This window comes from Carettochelys insculpta, chromosome 5 (genome assembly GCF_033958435.1).
Source record: "Carettochelys insculpta isolate YL-2023 chromosome 5, ASM3395843v1, whole genome shotgun sequence".
Taxonomy (NCBI): Eukaryota; Metazoa; Chordata; order Testudines; family Carettochelyidae; genus Carettochelys; species Carettochelys insculpta.
The window spans coordinates 36,524,383-36,546,345 of record NC_134141.1 but is presented as its reverse complement, the minus strand read 5'-3'; the positions used below and the strand labels follow the sequence as shown (position 1 = coordinate 36,546,345).

General features: G+C 42.9%; 1 protein-coding gene across 13 annotated transcripts in view; it reads right to left on the bottom strand.

The window, feature by feature from the left end:
• Positions 1–19,786, bottom strand: part of ADAMTSL1 (ADAMTS like 1) — a 627,217-nt gene extending 607,431 nt beyond the window's left edge. For all 13 annotated transcript variants that reach the window (XM_074994936.1, XM_074994935.1, XM_074994939.1 and 10 more), the window contains exon 1: positions 19,404–19,786. In XM_074994936.1, coding sequence (XP_074851037.1) covers positions 19,404–19,487 — 84 coding nt within the window. In that variant the 5' untranslated portion in view covers positions 19,488–19,786. The remainder of the gene's footprint in view (positions 1–19,403) is intronic.
• Between the last annotated feature and the right edge of the window lie 2,177 nt (positions 19,787–21,963).

Genomic DNA, 21,963 nt, shown 5'->3' with positions numbered 1-21,963 from the left:
ACTGTAAAATTTTAATTTATTTATTTTAAAAAAAGCTGATGGGTGGGTTTGGAGGGGAAGACACTCTCTACTGAAGAACTGGCTTCTCTAAAAAACAGGAACAGGATTTCCCTGCAGGGTGATGGTGACTCTCCCAGAATCTGATTTCAAAAATGCCTCAGAAGGCTCTGTCTATGGATGATCCTTGTGGTGGTCCCTAAGGGGTCTCACGAATTGCTTCTAATGTAAAAGTTACAGCTGATGGTTCTATGGCAGAACCCCACGCACACCTGAAAATGCAGACTCCAAACAGAGGTGTACATAGAGTGAATGAAAAGTTGACAACAGGAATTATCTAGATTAGGAGCATTCAGAATATTGTGTGGAATTTCATTTGGTCAATCTTCCGCAAATAATTTCAGATCAGTAAGTCCCTGAAGCCATACACAGGGGAATTCAGTTTATTCTCGATGACATTACAGGCAGGTTAGCCCTTGACAAACACATTCAATTACATTTAGAGGGTTGTAGTTTAACTAGCCCTTTCTTTCAGTAAGAACAGATCAGAACGAGCTGTCTGCTGAGGATTTCTTAAATCAGACTGCTAAGCTCTCACAGCTTAAAAAGATTAGCATATTGATGAGACATTGCACCTCATTGTGGTGGTTGTAAAACAACATGAGCAGGGTAGTCACAGACTTAAATTCTATCCTCAACAGTTAAATTGTCCATAAAAAGAGATTGGCTACCTCTACACTAGAGAGTTTTGTCGACAAAACTCATGGAGCATCCACATTACAAATACCTTCCATTGAAAGTAAGTGGACAGAATGGGACACTTCTGTCAACAGCATTCTGCCATTCCTCCAGGAGGGGGAACACCTCTCCACAGAAAGGCAGTGTGGATGTTTGGGGGGGGGGGGGGTTACATGACACCCAACAGCCATGCCTGCTTTGCTTATGGTTGGTCACTCTGTTGAGAGTGCAGCTAGGCAGCCTGGCTGCTCTCTGTTGACAGAGCCGATTGACAAAGCAATCTGCCTCAGTGTCTGGTCACAACCTGTCAACGGAAGTTTTGTCAGAAGACATTTTCAGATTGCCAGCAGAAGTTTCTGATTGCAGTAGTGTAGATGTATTTAGTATAGCTGACTTACACTACTATTACTCTGTCTTTCGCGAGGAAGTCTCTTGGCTGTAAACCTACAGATGTTGAATTGTTAGAGATGCTGAGGAAGTTTTAAGATGAAAAAAGGTGATCAGATAATTATGCTCAGCAACAAGTGACATTTAAACAGCATTTAGGAGTCAACATACAGATTACACGTATGCTGTGAAAGGCAGGTGCAGCTTTTTAAAAAGGGTGCCCAATGTACCCTAAAACTTTCTTCATCCTGTTGCAGCATGGTCATTACTTTGAGGTTCTGGATGGCAAAGTTGCTTGGTGTGAAAAACTTGGAGTTTTTCTACATGGTGCACAGTCACAACCACTCCTGCAGTTATTCACACCTTTGGTTTCACTGCGATGGGCTTGGACAGTAGGCTGTACTATCAGTCCAAAGAACGTTTGAACAGATACCTGCAAGATGCATTGAACAAACAAGCTGAATGCTCATCTAAAATTTTATGCAATAAGGGTCAGTCTTATATGGACAAGGGTGTAAAGCGAGCGTTTTATGCAGTGTCAGTGTTTGATCACAGGTGATCACCATTAGATGGACAGCATTAGAAAGACTAAATCATTAGAAAAGTATATTTTAGAATGCATGCAAAAGGATTGTATATGCCCACTTATGTTTTTCCTGTCCCCGCCCCCCCAGGACAGAAAAATCCTGGTAAAGTAAGAGCAGTGAGTTTCTGTCTTTGTTAAGAGTTTCATTAGCAAAAGGTTTCAGGACTACACATTCATAGCACAAAAATCCAAAGGTTACCAAGCATACTTCATTAGACAGTTACTGAAAGAAAAAATATGCATAGAACTGATCACTCAGGTGAACATATACTATTGTGTGTGGAAGTTAAAACCCTAAATATTCATCTTCTAGGCTCTTCAAACTTCTTGCCCATGAAGTTCATCAAGCTCCTGCAAGCGACGGGGTTTGAAGAGTGAAAAAAGGTACTTCCTGCATTTCAATGCTTTAAAAATCATAATTATATGGGACCCATGCCTAGGGTGGAGCACTGAATGAAGCTCAGGGAGAAAACCAGGATTTCTTGACTGGTACCAGGACAACAGATACGAGACATGACTTACAGAAACAGCTCATGTATTATTTCCAGCAAGATGTCAAAATTTTGAGACCAGTCTGTGTCCAGTACACAGAAGAGATAAGAAAAATGACAGAAGCAGGAGACATAGTAAACACAATCCCTTGTAAATTCAGAGGTAAAATTGTGTATACATCCTTTCTCATATGTAACGCTGGCATGTCGACATGGCTATATACAGGTTTATGTTTTTGCCACTTAACACAGTAGCTCCTCTCCCTCCAGACAATTATCACAGGCAGAAAAAGACAGATTTGATCCCCTCTATTCAGTGGCTGCTGTATACGTCTCGAACAGAAAATATACAGATACAAAATGCTTTACGAGACAGGGAATTACCAATAGGCCCCTAATTTCTAGGCAGTTACACCCTTGTTGAAGGTACACACAAGCCTTGGAATTTGGCAGGTTCTATCCCCCATGTCTACGTCATGTGTTATTGTGAAAAAGCACAGACCCCTAAGATGGGGACAACGTTTGCATTTCTTCATTACATAATAAATATCCCTTTATTAATTCTGAGTTGCCAGCTGTTTTTGACAATGACCACTTCCTACTAATAAAGTACCATAAATTCTTTTATATCTGGCATTCTGTTATCCAGAACTCTCAAATAACCGGCATTTTAACCATAAGTAAATTTTAGTTAAGTTTTCCATAAGTACATTCTAGTGAGAGTAAATACAAATAAATACAGCAAATAAAGTATAAGTTTACTTGTACAATACTACTGTTGGAAAACAAAGTACTCTGCATATATTTGTTTCTTAATACCTTAATCTTGTTAACCAGATATTTGAATATGTGGCAACCTCCTGGTCCTGGGGCTGCCAGTTATGAAAGAGTTAACTGTAAATAGAATGTGTAGCCTGTTGGATGAACTCTGCTTCTGAAAACCAGGAAAATGAGAAAGACTTTACCACATGCATGCATCACAGGAACCCGAGTATTATGTATATAGTACAGATCATATTTTGTCAGAGGAAAAAAAAAAAAAAAAAAGAGTTGCACTGTTAATCTAAACACAAAGGACATGGTTCTGTTCAAAAATCCCAAGGATAAATTATAAATAGCTATGTTTGTGCAGCAAAATGTACAATTCTTTTCTAGAATCTTTTGAGGATGGTACCAAAAGACCTTATGGTTACTTGGTGAGGATTGCAATGCCTCTATAGCTTCTACTTTTAAAAAGAACAGCACCCAGGTACAAAAAGAGATAAAAAGGGTGTGCCAATAAGTTAACAGCTGGACTGCTTTCTGAAAACACACCTAGTCACATGAAAAGAAACCTGATACTTTTAAAAATTGCTTCACAAATCATCCCTGAATCAAAGGAAGGTTACACTGTGTTCAGCCTCTGATGATTTAGTAGCAACAATCTTAGAAACAGCACTGAATATTTAAAAGGAAACGTATCTTTGACACAAAAATCTAGTGCCTGCACTTAAAAGAAGCATCTGCCGAAGCAGTCTGGGAGGTATTATCAGACCTCTTAAGTTTTGCTTTCCCTCTGTTAAGGGGTCTTCTAACTAACTGATAATGAAATATGCAGGGGGCGGGGGGAAAAGAAGTGTACCTGGTCCCCAGATGCCAGTTAGAGCAATTAAGTGCTCCTCCTTCAGCAGACAAACACATCTGAGTGATCACAACACACTTAAATTGCTCATATTAAGTCTGTTCTTCTAAAGATATATTTAGCCATATCTGAAAAAAGGCTAAACTCTCTACATGTTTTCTAATGAAATTGTTCCACTGAATATTAATAAATAACCTTTGGAGCAGGAACTTGCAATTTCTTCATCCCAGAGGAATGCCCTATCCAATGGGCTACTCATATAAGGACAACACGGTCACCAGCGGTTTTGTGAATGGTACTTAAGACCACTTGAGACAGTCGCCCCTCTTCCCCTGTCTGAAGTCATCTGAAACTGTGGCAAATTTAACTGCATGTTTCAGCATCTAAACTATTCATGCAAAATATTTCAACAAGCACCACTGGGCACAGTGTTAGAGTATTTCAAACTCTACAGCATTCAAGACACAGCTGGGAGCAGCAGGAATCTCTCTTAGCGATCCTTATCTGGATATTTCCTCTCTTATGTGGCTTTAATTCATATCCTTCAAGTTACCTGAACAAACTTGGTTTTCCTTTTTATGTTTTCACCTAGATATAGGCCTGATATCCCAAAAATGGTAATACATTTGCAGTAGTAAAACTGGTCCATAAAGTCTGGAATAAATTTTCATGTTAATTGGGTTCTAGCATACAGAAGTTTTTAGAAGTGATTTGTGAAAACATTTGCAGTGTTGTAGCTATGTTGGTACCAGAAATTCCCTAGAGAAGGTGAAAAAGAATATCTTTTATTGCACCAGCTTTTACTGTGAAAGACTAGTTTTCAAGCAACACAAAGCTGTTTGTCAGCTCTAGGAAAGGTACTTAGCGTCTCAACCATGGAAACACGTCACTTCATATTTTTAAAATCCAGGAAAAAGGTTGTGCCACACCCTACAGTATTTCAAAGATTGTGTTAAAATTATCACATCTCATTTTGTCCAGTCAACTCTTTTGCAGGAAATATGTCAATGCTGAAATGTGAAAATATTACAGAACAGCAGTAGCTGCTCCCTAGTAAAAGGCTGAAGTTCTTCTTCCTCACAAGACACAAATGCCACTGGAATAACACACCTCACATTATGACACAGTAGAATTTTTTCCTGAAAGTTTGCAAGAAGCTCAAGAAAAATATGAATGTGATAACGTTTAAAAATTTCCTTTTCAAATTTTTGACATTCATTCTAAACAGGGCTAAACTATGAGCTTAAATTACAACCTCTGTATACTCTCAATTCTTGCCTACTGTAAATTCTAGTTTCTACTAGATCCTCTGTTCCAGTTTTACAAGGTACCCATTGCCCAGGCCACTGGGCAGCCCATTCCTGGGACGGACTGCCCTCAGGGCTGGGGTCAGACCCAGGGCAGAGAAACAGTAGGGCTGGCCAGCATTCTGGAAGCTGTGGAATGGGGTGGAGGGAGGGGAGAGGAGAGAAGATGGAGCTGCTTGGCTGCCCAGTGCCGAGGAGTGAGTAATGCCTAATTGTGACATGGGGTGCCAGCAGCCATAATGGATGGGAATGGAGGTGAAGATAGAGGCCAGGAGCCACAATGGGGGCTGGACTCTGGCAAGCATGGAAGGGACAGAGCTGTGGATTGCCTCCCCAAAACAGGCCTTTACCCACCTCCCATGCCACTCCCTCTTTAACTCTTACAAAGTTTTCTGAATCAATAGCACAAGACAGTAAAGGATACTGCAGTTTGGAAGTACTGTAAAGAAATATTTTGCTTCATCAGTTACAGACTAAGGCCTTGACTTTCAATTAGTTTGTCTGCCCTCCTGAAATTAGCAGTCATTAGCCACCCCACCGCACTTTCACAGGTGATAGCAATAATGAAGCTATAGCATGAATAGGGAGCAGTCATTTTTGTCATGTCATCCAAACTTAACTCTAAATGCACATGCCTCAGAGAAACTAGCAAAATGCCATCTGCAAGTTCATTTAACTGAAGCTAACATTGCAGTCTCACAGCACAATGTAGATTCAAGCCAGGTCATGGAAACAAAACGGTTTTTGTGATGGATGAGTGTGCTCCTACCCACAGATGGAAGACATCCTCTCTCTCATCCTCCTGCAGCATTTGAAATTTTTGACCATAAAACGTGCTGTCTCATCTGACAGGTCACAGAGCTCCACGGTAATGTTCTATCATGGCTTGACACCTTCCTGAAATAAGATGTAATGGGAAATTGCACCTTCCCTACTAGATCCCCGTGTAGTAGAGCTCAAACAACAATACATTCTCTCTCCAGTCCTCTAACAGCTACACACAACCATTATGTCAACTTGTCAGATAACATGGATTCAAAAGCCAGATGATATGATGCTGTACCTACCCGTCACCACATACAACCACAACATTATCAAAACAGTCCAGTGCTTGGATGAGGTCAGATCATGGATGAAGAATGATGAGTGAACCTGAACAAAACACAAGTGATGCAGGTAGGCACGGAAAGGTTTTACAAACAGTTAGCAACCACAATGCAGTCCCTATTGGTCAAAGACACACACACTCTCAGTTGGTCAGATCAGCCCATATTCTAGAAATACTCAGATTCCATGCTGCTCCAGAGTTCTAACATAACAGCATCAAGACATGTTTTCTATCATCTCTTCCGAGCTATGACGTATCCTCCCTACCGGCACCAGTTAATCATGCCCTCATCACATCTCTGCTGGAATACAGCAATACAACATAACTGGGCATTAAGCCTTCAGAAATCCCAACGAGCACAAAATGCTGCAGCATGTCACCCCTCTTCCCCAACAGGATCTATATTACAGTGAATACATCAAACCTGTTCCCCACTCTACGGTGGCTTCACGTAGAATCTCAAATCAAGGACAAGATCTCAGTCCTTAGCTTCAAACCACTGCATGGTCTTGATCTGGATTAACTGGAAAAAAGGTGTCTAAAACTTCAGGGTGAAAACTGTTTGACAACTGGGCTTCTGTAGCACAGAGGAGCTCTCAACAGTAAAGCTCATCCATGCAGCAAACGAAACCTACTACAGATGTGGTCCCTGACTGTGCAATGAACTTGCCTTAGAACAAGAGGCCAGTACTAACCTCGCTACCTTCTGCTTCACGTGCATTGTACATTTATCTGATGTTTCCTTCTTTAAACACAAGAAGAGAACAACAGGAGTATTTGTATCTTAAAACAAGCTACATAAACAAGACACTATGTGCATGTTTCTCCCTTTACTGATACTATGAGAAAACAACGTGTACAAGATGTTTTGTCAAGTTTCTCCATGCACTACTGGAAGGTACTCAGATACTAACCTGATGAGTGTAGGATAAAAGACTACATAGCACAAAATAAAAATCTAGTTTCAGATCTTAAAATTGATGCCCTTCTTGACTGGCTCTCATTTTAATGACTGAAACTGGTTATGTAAGTGGCAAGCTGGGATTTCTGCTTTTCTGCTTAACTCTCAACTCACTACCTCCTACCCCCAATTCCCTCTGGCCTCATTTATCTATCTCATGTGTCTTGGGTCCCCTATCAGATACATACATAGTCTTCTCTGTTACCTGCCCATTCAACACCAAGCAGAATGGGCCCTGATCCTTCAGTGAGGTCCCTAAGCACTACTGTAATCAGCAAAGGCCAAGATATTTAAAGGGGCTGAAGGTGTACACTTAAAATGCAGCATTGGCACAGATGCATGGATATAACACAACACTGGCTATGACAGAACTTACATTGGGATGGTTACATCACTCAGGGGTCTGGATTATTCTGACTCCTGAGCAACAGTTATGCTGAAGTAATTCCGCAGCGTAGACCAGGGCACTAAGAACACTAAGCACCCGAAAATGATTTTCAGAAGAACTTGAGCACCTACTCCTTTTACTTTAAAATGCTACCAACCTACAAATTAAACCCTTCCCACCCTGCTAGCACCAGTGGAGTTGCAACAATAGGGAGCTACCTATTTTTGGGGGAGGGCTACCAACTGAATTAGCTGGCTGGGAGCCTTTGGTCAAATTTAGCCTTGGCCAGAAACCTGGTACTCTCTTTTCTTTCAAGGGCTGAACTAGACGAACTCCTGAGGTCCCTTCCAACTCTATAATTCTGTGACTCTTAAGTGTGCCAGCAGATTTAGCCCAGTTGTATCAATAACAGCACCTTCAGAAAGATCCCTCCCACCCCCCACCCCGGGCTCCAACACCAGTTTCCTGTTCCTTGACACAGAATTAAAGGTTCTCAAGTAAAAATTCCAGGTTCTGTTTTACAAGTAGCACAAATGAAAAGCGAAATCAAGAGGACATCTCATTATAGGATTCAACTAGACAGAGGCCTTATGTCTCCAAAAGTAAAACATGATAGTGATGGCTTTTCCACAGTGCCAATCAACACTGCTGTCAAAAGGGTGTGGTTCTTGTCTAGGGACATTTCCTTGGAACACCGTAGCCATTGTACCTTGAAACAAACTCAAGTGCATGCACACACCGCAAAACAAATATAGGATGGAACAGTCTCATAAGAAAATACACCAAGAACAAATACAGGATGGAACAGTCTTCTAATAAAAATTTCACTACTCAATCATCTGAACTATAGCACAGGTTGAACCTCTCTAGTCCAGCAACCTCGGGACCTAACTAGTGCTGAACCAGAGAATTTGCCGAACCATGGGAGGTCAATATTGTCCAGTAGCATTACCAACACTTCCACTGCTTACTGGGCTCTTAGACAGTTTGGGATGAATTAAACAACAGCACAGAAAACTGACAGCCAAACTGGTGGCTGGAAACAAACTTTATTGGAGCATGGGAAACTTGGCCACACCCATAAATAGACATCCAGCTAACTAAAATCATGCTAGGCCACGGACATTGCTGGATGAGAGAGTGCCAGCCTACAGAGGTTCAACCTGTATCAACCTTTGAGTCTGCAGAAGTTTGCTAGTTTCATACAAAGGGTAGCATTTTCTAATAGGATCAGTTTTCAAAACCTTGGAGTACTACTCAGTTACTTGGCATCGCTCAGGATTTGGCTACATAAGGGGCAGATGTGAGCCATTTAAGCAAAGGATTGACAAGAATAAAGCTGACCAAAACTTGAAGAGTATCTCAGAGAAAGGTTTAAATCAGAAAAGCCATTTCCCTCTGAGTAAACACTGCCTTCAATTAATCATTCCAGTATGTTATAGGAACTTCATAGACAATTTATGAATTTACTTAATTTTAAGAGGCTTTCAAGGGTTTACCCCTCAACAGCCATCTGCCACTGAACAAAACCTGTAAGTGCATTGTACAATGGAGAGAGAAAGCATTCTCTTAACAGGCTTACAATAAGCTAGGCAATACCCAGCACCATTCCTTAGGAATTAAAGGTTAGAAGTAGAGAGGAATTAGGGTACATTTACACTACAGTAGTAGGTGGAATATACTAAACTCAACTTTATAGTGCCCAAAATAATCACAAAATCGAAGATGCCTGTTGTTACTGGGGTCATGAGGTCAGTGGAGTGTGTCCCCAGTAGCATGACTGCCTTCAACATGAAGAGTGATGCAGTATGGGTAGCTATCCCACAATTCCTGCCATCTCTTTGCATCCTGGGTTATGCGCACAGTGCTGAATAGTGCCAAAACATTGGAGCAGGTAGTTCTGGGCACATGTCTTCAGCCTCCCATAATGCACTCATTTCCTCCCTCTCTCTCTGCCTGCCTGAAAGCAACAAGCTTCTGGTGTGCTTTTTCCTCTGGGTATCTGAGCCGATGCCAGAACACAGCAAGCATGGACCCTGTTCAGCTGCAAACTGCCGTGACAAGCATTGTAAACACCTCACACATTATACTGTAGTTTCTGTAGCGCTAGCCAGGAGCCATTGGATGGAGGAAGAATGCAAGGAGACCATGAACAGACAGATGCAGGAGCCCACTTTGCAAAACAACTGGCATATGCTGGCAGTAGTGGATCCCACTGACAGTGGATTGCAGATTCTGGTCCCCGAGACAGGCACAGACTGGTGGAACCACATCGTTATGCGGGTATAGGACAATGACCAGTGGCTGCAAAGCTTCCACATGCGTAAGGCAACTTTTATAGAATTTTGCTACACTCTGACATGCACTACTCCAGAATGAGACCTGCTGACAGTTGAGAAACGAGTGGCAACAGCCCTGTGGTAGCTTGCAATGCTAGATGGCAACTGTTCATCCAGGAATCAGTTTAGAGTGGGTAAACCTACAGTGAACTATTTTGCTAGTCTTTAAAGTGCTACTTGACTGCTTTTTGTTTTGATACTGGACAAGCAATAAAGAGAACTACCTCGGTATCAGACAAGAGACAAGACGGATGAAATCGATAAGTGTGGCAAGAGCTTTAGAAGGAAGAGGCAGTGATGAAATGAAGAGTTGAGCAGAGAAGCTGAAATCCCAGCCTGTCATTTGCATAACTTGTGCCAGGCAGTAAAATGAGAGCCTGTCTAGAAAACTATCAATTTTCAGAACTGAAGGTCGATCCCTAGATCCCTTTCTCCAGTACTCCTTCCTAGCAGTCTTTGCCCATTTTGTACATGTGGCACTGATTGTTCCTTGCTAATGGAAATAATGTATTTGTCCTTATTGAATTTCAGACTATTTCTCCAGTTTGTCCACATCTTTTTGAATTATATCCTCAAAAGCTCTTGGAATACCTCCCAGTGCGGTATCATCTGCGAACCTTATAAGCATGATCTCTATGCTGTTATTGAAATTGCTTCTGAGGATATTGAATAGAACCAGTCCCAAAACTGATTCCTGCAGAACCTCAATTGTTACTCCCTTCCAGTATGGCTCTGATCTCGCTAGTAATGGTTATCCCATGCACCCACCTTACTGTAGCCTCATCTAGGGTGTATTTCCCTAGTTTGTTTACAAGAAGGTTATGCGAGACTATCAAATGCTTTACTATAGTCTAGGTATACCACATGGACCACTTCCTCCTTACCCAAAAGGCTTGACAACCTATCAAAGAAAGTATCAAGTTGGATTGACTTTTCTCTTTACAAATCCATGCTGACTGTTACTTATCACCTTATTACCTCCTAGATAATAGATCATACCAGCTTTAGAGCACTCCTTCACGTTCTCCACATGCTACACAAACAGCAGGGCCATGATCCTCCAGACAAGCTTTCTTTAACGCCATGGCCCTTTTAGCATTATGGAGTCTTCAAAATCTTCAGCTCGAAAGCATACCAAGTGGCCAGTTTTTCAGTGACTGAGCAGCTGGAGCCTGAGTCACCTTGTCTTCCCACAAATTTTAGTCCTGAATCTTTTTCACAGTCCAATTTCCTTCCGCCCTGACATTCTTCCAAGGCCCAATGTCATTTTAGTTCTTCCTTTCTGTCAGGCCTCACTGTTCACAGGTGTTCCTCTCCCCTGCACCCTACCACTTTTCCCTAAGCCTCCTCTCCTTACTCATTATCATTTCTTCCAACCCCCTTTTAATTCCAGAAATTTCTCCTCTTCCTTTATTAGTCCAGCTCCAGGTTAACTTCTCCCCATCTCTCAGAGCCTTATAAAAGAGCCACACCAACCCATGAGAGTGAACTATATTAAAACAAACAAGTTTCATACTATGATGTTTTCATAAATACAGGTAAACCTGGACCCTGGTTTCACACTAAAGTGATTATAATCACCACTCATACCTTTCTAGATGAGCAAGAAGCCATGACATTTGAGATATTTCATGAAACCGGACTAGTTTTCCCAAACTGAGAAGAAACATAAAAACCATAGTAGTTTTACAAACATGCTGTCCATTTTCTCCACCAGTAATGCTCCAGAAGAAATGTGATTTACACATGTAAGTCTGTCTTCAAGTCTGTGTTCCACTCACTAATCAATCACGAAACATTACAGTCGAACACTAATTTTTAACAAATCTAAAAAAACATGACATCATCCCCCCATCTGAAAGACTCTCCTCTGCCTAACTCCCCACCCCAAGACATAAGGCCAGTTATTTATATGGAAAAAAGGGAGGGGTACTTTTCACAGTTATGGAGCATGACCCAGATGTTGGCCAGGCATTTCTTTGGAAGTTAATACAGCTTAAAGCTAGACTGACTCCCCACCTTCCTCTAAAAAATTAATGATGGAAATAAAAAGAACGTATGCAGCCAGGGAGGGCCAATTTTGGCCATCAGAGCTACAGAAAGGTAGTGAAATTCATTTAAATGAAGTCTGTCTCCCATGTCAGCTCTCCACAGAAAGCAGACACCTGTGCAATCTAAAGAAAGGATTTTGCAGGCTGTGTATATTAGACACAATGGAGACATTATAACAACATCAAAAGCTACAAACAGAAAAGTGAGTTTAATACTGTGTACTCACACCATATACATAAAAGTACACGCACAGCTAAATGAAATAACTATTGGCAATTTTACATAAAGCCATTCTCCCACTATTAAATGCCTCATTAAAAGATCTCACATTTATGTCATTAGGTCAAGTATTTGCATGGAAATTCTGGAAACATTCTGTCAAATCAAAAGTGATGGCATCAAGCTAGATTCCATGACCCATATTTAAGACTAACGTAATGCAGTTATTATTTATAATATGCACCCACATAAGACTGAACAAGCTGAGGTATGGATGGATGTGTTTTCCAATAATATCCATCAGGGAAATCAAAGGTAAGAAAGGCCTTTCAGATCACCCAATCCATCCCCATGCTAGTGCAGAATTCTTCTGTACAGTGTATATGCTACTGCTTTCTCCAGTCCATAGTCTAACAGATTTAAAGCATTGATTTCCCACCACTGGGTTTGGAAGGGCTGTTCCACAGGGTGAGATAGCACTGAATTTGATTCAAATCTTCATCTTTGTTACCTGAATTCCAGTGACAAAAAAAGTTCCAGTTTTAGAGAATCTCGTGTGTGTTAATGATTCAGGGAATCTGTACAAATTATGAATCTTAGCTGATCCTATGAAATTACTACTCTGAAAATTGCTGTGTCAAGAATGCACGTCTGTACATGTATGTACTGTAAGCGAGCAGGGCCATGTCATTTCTTTACCAGATCAGACACCAGGGTGACCATTGTAACTCAGCCGCCACCTAGGCAAGGTAAAGTACATTAGAAAGATAGTTTTGCTACAGCAGGAAAAAGACGCTTCCTTTCTCCTGAGAGCGAGCGAGCGCATGTTGGAGAAACGTGGAAAATTACCAAACAGGACAAAGACAGGTGACCAAAGCAAAAGGTTATAATATAAGGGACACACGGGAAAAGGGGAGAGAGGAGTAACTGGGCAAGGTTAGAGGAAGCAAACTGACTAAGGAGAGAGAAGTCACGTGGCTTCACGAGAGGGATCCTGGTTCTCACAGGAGACCCTATCCTCAGCCTAAAGAATACCCTAGATTAGCAGAGAAACCAAACCAGGGAGATGCATGTAAGATTTATTATTTTTGTATAAAGCTGTGGATTTCTCATGTGACAAAATAAAGTGCAAAGTGCTGGACTCCTATGCACACTGTACCTGGAACAAGGCTCTCACCTTTCGACGGAGTTGTGGAAAAAGGTATGCTTCAGCCAGGTGCCACACAAGACAATCTGCCACCATAAGATTCGTAGATTCATTGGAGGGTAGAGAGAGAATCCAGGGGGACCTGGATAAATTGGAGGACTGGGCCAAAAGAAATCTGACATGGCTCAATTAAGAGAAGTGTAGAGTCCTGCACCTGAGGCAGAAGAATCCCAAGCATTGTTACAGGCTGGGGACCAACATACACAAATGGAGATTTTTTTCAAATGTCTAGAGCTTGTCTACATAACAGACTTAAGTCAACTTACGTTAATATATAGTCACCACAGCAAGTAAAGAGGTGGCCGATGGCCACTCTTGCTCCTTCTGTCAGTGGTGTGCCTCCTCAATGGGAGGGGCTTCCACTGACTGAAGTCAGTCACTTGGAACACTGACCACTGGAACATTGCAACCAGTCCCCTCCCCTCCACACTGACTACCCAAGCCCTCCCCAGTGCTGCTGCCTGTTCAGCTTGCCAGCTCAGGCTATCACCACTAGATCGGGAGGAAGAGGGAAGCCAGGAGCCCAAACTGATCTTACAGATCACACTGTCAATGCCAGGACAGTGAAGAGAAGGCTCCAGCTACCAGCCCCACTTGCAACTGAAGCCAACAGCCACCGTAACTAATGCAGTGTCTACACAGGAACTGAGTTACTCTGACAACATCAGCCTAACCATTACCCATCTCTTTGCAGAGTTATGTTGGTGTAGCAGGTCACTTGCTTCAAGAGAAGTGGCACTGTAGTGGGTATAGACAATAGCATAAGGCAGCTTACATCAAACTAATTATGTCTGCCTAACTCTACAGTATAGGTTACCAGAGCCAACCCAATGGGGCCCAGATGTTGGGCAGGGCCCAAGGTGGCAGGCTGACCGATGGCCAGGGGGCAATGCATACTGAAATCAACTGGTGTGCAGGGCTCTAGCCAAATGCCTTTCTCACCTTGCCCTAAGGCTGACCCCACAGACTACACCTTATAACTTCGCCAAATTTGAGTGGATTTTGAAAGAAATGGCTAAAGGCGCATCTCTGACACTGGGTCACCATGTTGCCAAATTTTAAGACCCTGCTCCAAAGCATGGCAGTATTACAGCTTCTTGAAGAGTCACCAGAATTTTAAGTGACAAGAAAATTTATTTCCTCTTACTCTCACTCTGAAATACTTCCATGAAGCTTTCAAAATCAGCCTCAGGCAGACAGCCCTTTAGAAACTTTCAGCCCAGTTTAAATTTAACAAAATTATCAACATCTGAAAACAGAGTCATAGTGGAAACTGTCAGGGAGCCTTAATAAAGTTATTATATCACTGCCGCCTACATTAATAGATGCTGCTCCCAACTCACCTCATAGGATGACAAGATCCCAAACTATTATATAGTAAAGCTCAAAAAGAGAGGTAATCCACTAAAGGGGACAAATGACTAATTAGACTAAGTTTTTCAGAGCAACTGCATCTTGTTGTGTTTGTACAAGCACCTTGAATAATAGAGCATTGATTAGGATCCCTGGCATTATTATAATTCACACTATACACATATATCAGATTAACCTGACGGATTCTAATAATTTATGAGGCCACATCATTTTGTACTAAAGATAAAAAATTGAGGGAAGTTTTGATATCAAAGTGGTAGAGGACTAAAACAAATTAAGTTTGCTATACTCATAGGATTCTGTCTCCAAGTCATTTTTTAACTAAAAACTGTTTACAACATTCTGTAGGTTTTAAGGCTGAAGTAGTTTGATCCTTCAACCCTAGAACTGTAACATAAACCTATTCTTCAAGAATGTATGGATTGCAAAAGACCTCCATACAGCGTGGAATACCCTACTTAAAATTTGTTTTTTAAGTTAGTCATATTTCTGTTTAGTGGAATAAAATCAATGAGGTACATACAGCATGGAAAAGAAGGCAAAGTTAGACAAAATCTGCCAAAAAATACAAGTAAAGTTATTTTACTAAAAACATGTATAATAAAAAGATGGCCTTCACTTACAAGAATAACTTCCTATATCAATTATTGTTAATAATAGTGGCTAGAGCCCCAATAAGGATCTACATATTGTGTTCATTCAGTTTCCAGCACAAAGTAAGATGCAGTCCATGCAAAGAGCTTACAATTTAAATGCAGAGCAAAGAGGAGGCTGGAAAATAGAGTATAATGAGACATGCAGAAATTAAGTGGCTTGCCTGAAGTCACATAGGAAGCCTGTAGCAGAGCCAGGAACTGAATCCAGATCTTGAGTCCAGCACCATAACTGTAATACTTTGAATAAGCTAGAGTGTCAGTCTAGCTTCTTGTTCTCAAAAATCTAGGTCAGATTTTTTTTCTTTTTTTGTTACCTGAGACTTCCAGCCTTCATAATTCCACAGGGTCTTTTTTAGACATAATTAATAGTTCAATTTTATTTTCAAAACAGGAAGAGACAGAGAACTTTGTATACCATCTTCTATCATAGCCTGATATTTTAATTCCATTCAAGACTTTGGTTCATAGTCAAAACAGCTTTTAATGCAGAAAAATCCAAATATGTATGCATTATTTATGGGATGCCAAGAAACTGTGAACTCTCTGACGTAGGGACCATCTTTTCATAGCCTGTGTGCTCCGAGCCGAGCACAAAGAACCCTGACTGGCACCTGGGGACTCTTGCTATCATTTTACTAAGAAGCAGCAACCATGTGTTGGGGTGGCTCCAAGAAAAGTTATCCACCAGCGCAAACCATCCAAATGTCAAATCCAAGACACCAACATGCTAAATAGGCAACGTCAGATTCCACTACATTTGTTATATCGAGTATCTAAATGAATTTCAATTTAGAGTTAAGAATGTAACCTATAAGAGCCACAGAAAACTTTTCTGTTGCAGCTCTCACCCGCCCCTCTGTGCCCTATAGAGCTATTTCATCCTTAAACATGACTGGAATAATTGGGGAGGGGGTTGCTTATACAAAAGCAAGCTATTACTTTGATTCTCTCCCTTCCCAAATAAAAGTTGCTTTGGAAGCAGAGGAAAGCTGAGACCCTGATACAGAGTGAGAGCAGGTGTGCAGAGGCAAGATAAGCAAGGACAGAGCCCAGTGCCAAGAGGCAGATCTGATTGGTTTTGGCACAGGACTGAGGGAAGACATAAGGGAGGGGTAGGCAGAGTTGCACCAGAGAATCCAGGCTAATGTGGCTTTAATAACATATACAGTCAGGTGTAGGGTTTACTTTGTGCCTCAAAACAAATCTTTTTTTAGCATCAGTTTCCATATCATGGCAGTGTCAGAAGACATTTAGCAAAGCATGTCAACATGTAAGCTCTGTAAGTGTACCAATACCATAATATCATTTTGCCCATGTGTACTTGGTGATGCCCTTATGAGCCAGTGCAGAGAGAATCATGCTTTTTACATCTACACTCCCCTAATTTTATCTGTGATGCTGCCTTCTTCAGGCCCCTCAATATTATTTCTCAAGTTTGGACATTAACCTATGCCTTAAAAATACAACAATTGAAGATTCGAACACACAGCTGAAAGCGATTTCATTGACTGTCCCAGAAGCACCGAATGGGGATCCTGTCTTTTTCCCCTTGACTACCCTCCCAGAAATAAAAACTGGGCACCAGTGAATCCATGATTAAGCAAAATAAACTACGGAGTATTCAAGTAGGTGTAAATTATATACTCATGAGAAACCTGTTGACACAGCTCAGTTCAGCACAAAGCTCTCAGAGCATGAAATAGTCATTTGAAAACAAGATACTATCAAAGCTTAATAGTATGCAATTTTTATTATATAGACATTCCCACCCTCTCTTCCTGAGATATAGAAAAATAATCTGTTTGACTTCTAAAGCCTTTTGTTGTGGCCGAATGGCTGTAATAAGGGTAAATCATAAAATGCACAAGATCAGCCATCACTGATATTAGTGTGCCTGGTCAGGCAGGGAAGAGATAAGACTGCAGAGGGTAGTGGGATCTCAGAAATTGATCTGTTTTGGACACAAAAGTTAACCAGAGCTGACTTATTTCTTCTCTGTATATCAAGGGAGGTCCTTATGAAGATTGAAGATCCACTGTGGCACCATAAAGAAAATTTAAGGTCTTTGACACAGGCACCATGTCTATCTAATGCAGGGGTCAGCAAACAAAATAGCAAGAAGAGCCCTTGTTTTCGAATTCAGTACAAGACAACCTAAGAGCTGCAATGCATGTGAATATGAAACAGTCTTTAAAAAATAACTTCAACCCATACTTTTTGCAACCCCTATTTTAAGAACAGAGCACACAATGATTTGTAATGTGATACATGTTTACTGCAGGACATTTACAAAAACTTTTTACATGAGTAAATCCTCGAGAAACATGATTTCGATTTGCACTTAACTCATATTAACTTAAGTGCAAATCGAAACTACCCCACCCCGACTCCTCCAGCCCCCCTGGTCCCTCAGTTGGGGATGCAGCACACAGGATGCAACCTCTGTGTAAATCGAGGGATTATTGTAGTCTACTTCCTCACATTTTACATGTGTGTTTGTCCCACTATCTTCCAGCCTTTCACTCCCAAATCCACTTGAATTATGCCAATTTTACTTTACATTTAATTTCAGTTTTCTTTCTTAAAATGCGTGCTGCCTTTTACAGCAGGAATGCCACAAGCTTCCTTTGCAAAGTCAAGTCTTGATTAGCAACACAAAACAGATATGGTGTCATATCCCAAAATGCACTGCACATATTAAAGGGGGAGTTATCCACTGTTTTGCGATCATATATAATTTGCCATTTAGATAGGGGTTGGGCTCACTGTTGGGCTTTTAGACATTCACAATTTATGGAAAATAATCAGGAGTGTTTTTCCTTTAACTTTGCAATTTTAGCATCAGAAGCCACAAAGCCACATATGCCTCCAGAGCCATAGATTGCAGACTCTTAATCTAACCTCTCTCCTATGCAGGTTTTTGGTTCACCTTCATCCAACCATCAAGTAGTATCAGCCATCTTCCATTAATGCATTAAGCAAGCTTACTATACTACACATGTAGCTCATTTGCTCTATTGGGAGAGCTGCGTTTACAATTTAGAGTTCGGCATGGTCCAACTCCTTGGTTTTCTTAATCAAGGCACACAACCTATACACCAAATGTTGCATAAGCAAAGATATAAACTAGTTAGCTGCATGCTCACCTTTATTGCTGGTATTCAGTCTCCCAAAGCTAGCCACTCACTGCCTGAGTGAGGCAATTTGTTACTGTTCACTCAGGCTCTCCTCTCCGCCTGCCTCCCCACAACAGCAGCACCCATCTTTACAGCATGGGCCTTAACCTGGTGTGTCCACACCCATCAGCCCTCAAGTTTCCAAGCCCACAGTGGGACTTTCAAGTCTCCAGCAATGCCCTGCTTACCCGGCTACAAGCCTGGAGCTACAGCCACGAACTGGATCAACCCCTGTGCTGAATGGTGGTGGAGGGGCGTTGATGCCCTGCATGGTGCATTGGAGAGGATGGGCCAGTGCATGTGCTGGATGCCAGGCGTGAAAAGCATCCTGCTCCAAGAGGATTGCTACTGCCTCAAGCTGTGCCTCGGGTCAACATGGGCCTCCCAGACCCTACCCACAGGTGAGGGGCACAGCCTGGCCCGAGGGCCCCAACCAATGCAACCCTTCTGCCTCCAGAAGAGATAGGTGGGGCTCCTGCCGCAGGCGGCGCCCCGAGACAGAAAAGAGGCGCTGGGGCTCTGGATGAGCAGGGGGGGAGCCCCAGTCCGGGGCTGCAGCCACGCTAGGGAGGAGCCGCGCGCAGCGCCTCGGCTCTGAATCCCGCCCGGCTGCGCGCCCGCCCGCGGGCACCAGCGGCCGGAGGCGGCTCCACGCCCCACAACCCCGGGCCCGCTCTCGCGCCAGCGGCGAGCCACCCGCGTCCGAGCCTGCTCTGCCCTGCGCTGCGCTGCGCTGCCCTACCCGGGAGCGGCCGCGCGCCAGAGCGCATGGGCAGCAAGTTGCCACTTCTCTTACCTGCGTCGCCGCGCACAGGAGCCCCAGGAGGAGCGAGAGGGCGGGGGCCAGAGCCCAGCTGCGCGGCCCCCCTGGCACTGCCATCCTCGCCCGGGGGCAGCTGCCAGCCAAGCCACCTCCTCGCGGACCTCCCTCCCGCCTTAGTCCCTCTCGAGGCGCCGGCAGCTGCTCCGGCTCGCGCTCCCTGCCTGGCGGCGCAGCTGTAGCGCTCTCGGGCTCTCTCCCTGGCTGGCGAGGCAGCGCGTGTCCATGGGGCACAGGCTGGTGTGAACGGGGGCGCGCTGCTGGTCTGGGCTCAGGAGCGTTGAAACGCTTCCCCCGCTGCTCCGCTCCTCCCCTCCCCGCTGTCAGGGCCGCTGGAAGGAAGGCGGGGAGCAGCACACGCCGAGCTGCTGCTGTGGTGTTAATTTCAGGAGCCGAGCGCCCAAAACACATTGTTACTAAATTTATAAGTTTGCTGAGAGAGACTGGCCCCACCTTGCGCGCCTTAAAGAGACACTGCTGCTTGCCCTGCAAGACTGAGGCGTAAGGGCTGGCGGGAAGGGGGTCTACAGCGCCCCGTGGCCTGATGCGGATTTCCTTCCTTGGCAGCGTTTCTAGTTTGGTTCAGTGGCGCTCAGCACCCCTGATGTGAGGCTCCCCTCCCGTGCAAATCACTCTTGTCCCCTTCACTTCTAGAGCGCCCTCCCCATGCATTCTACTGCCTTTCAGCAGAAAAAAAAAATCTGGGTCCCCAGGTACTCCCCACCATCCCTACCCAGAAACTGTAACCATGAATGCCATCAGCACTCTCTCCCCGATACGGTAGGCTTTCCAGTGGCAAGGCAGGGGCTGTCGGGGGAAGCTCACTAGTCCTGTAGCATTTGAAATGAGAGAATGCAACTGGTATTTCAAAAGGAAAATCGGCTGATATCATGGTCAGTATTTAACTAGGGCTCCGCGGGCCCCAACCACTGCAACCCTTCTGCCTCCAGAAGAGAGAGGTGGGGCTCCTGCAGCTGGCGGCGCCCCAAGACAGGAAAGAGGCGCTGGGGCTCTGGATGACCAGGGGCCCCAGTCCGCTTGCCATGGACCCCCGTACCAGTGTTCAACCAGTATGAGTGGGTGGGAGGAACAAGGAGTTTAAAGTCATGTAAGGAATCAGAGGGCAGGAAATTATTTTAAATTAGCTGATGCTTGGTGCAAAGCAAAGGCCAAATATTTTCTGGTAAGAAGTGGTTTTTATGAGTCCTGGAGGAACCATCTCTTGTAAGGAACATTTAGCAGCTTGCAGAGAGAGGTGGTGCATTCCCAGGGGAGGTAGGGAAATCCCCTGGCTGCCCTGCCTGCAGTCTGGTAATGGAATTTTAACAAGGGTCTGGCAGGAGCCTCTGAGAGCCTCCAACCTTATAGTATTTCAGCAGAGAAACATGTAATTGAGAAATCCAGTGATCCTGTAGTATTGTTTCCATGAGCAAAGGGGAATGCATATTAAGTTATGGAAACACATAGAAGAGTTTATCATCAGTGCCATAATTCACAGATGCTAGTTATCCTTCTGTATAGAGGCAAAGGCCCTATTGTTTTAACAGGCAGAAGTCAATTTTTTGTTTTGCTCTTCAAACAAAGCTCACACTTTTACTTCATTCTTAAAACAAGGCAGGAAATTTTCTATTTCTCTTCTCGTAGGTGTTTTTGGGTCTGATATTTCCTCAGGTGGTGGTGTTGAATTCTCTGTACCACAGAATACATTTTTACCCAGGAACTGTTTTTAAGGATTACCATGCTTGCCTTCTCATTTCTTGGTAGGATAGATATAATAGAACCTATCATTCAACAAAATCTCTCCTTTGGCTAGTACACAGTGTTATTAATTGTAGTGAGTTCTTGAACTAATTTAGAATCAGCCAAATATTAAAAAGGAGTAACAGTTAATTTAGGAGGACCATGATCCTGCAAACACATGATTAGCTTTAAGTATGATATGAGTAGTCCAATTGAATTCATATGGGATAGATAATAAGCTAAAGGGTGAGGTAGACTCTGGAATAAGATTCTCCTGGTCTGTTCTCATTGGCAGTACTTTCATAAGAGGCACTTAGGTCTGAAGTCATCCCCTTTGAAGTTGCTTGCACCTGTTCAGCATAGGTACAAAATGTTACCAGATCTGAATAGCAGTGTTGTATACTAGAGTAAATAACTACTCAGCATGCAAGGCAGTGGAGAATCAGATTCCCAGATGGCAATGTAAAGTCCCAGGCCTGCAATCACTTATGTTCATACTTAACTTTAATTATGTGAGCAGCCCCCTTGTCTTCAAAGTGCTTATAAATATGTTTAGGCACTTAATTAGAAGTAGTCTGATTTGTAGAGGTGCTAATTAGCCTCAAATCCCCCTGAAGTCAGCACAGCAGTTACTCAGCATCCTGCAAAGTCAAATCATTTCTAGTTAGGTGCCTATGTATGGATTTATTAGACTAACTTTAGGTACTCAGGTTTGGAAACGTTGGCTTGAATGTTACAGTCACACATCTGCTAGTGGAAAAATCACAATACAAACTGTAGAAATCAAACAGGAATA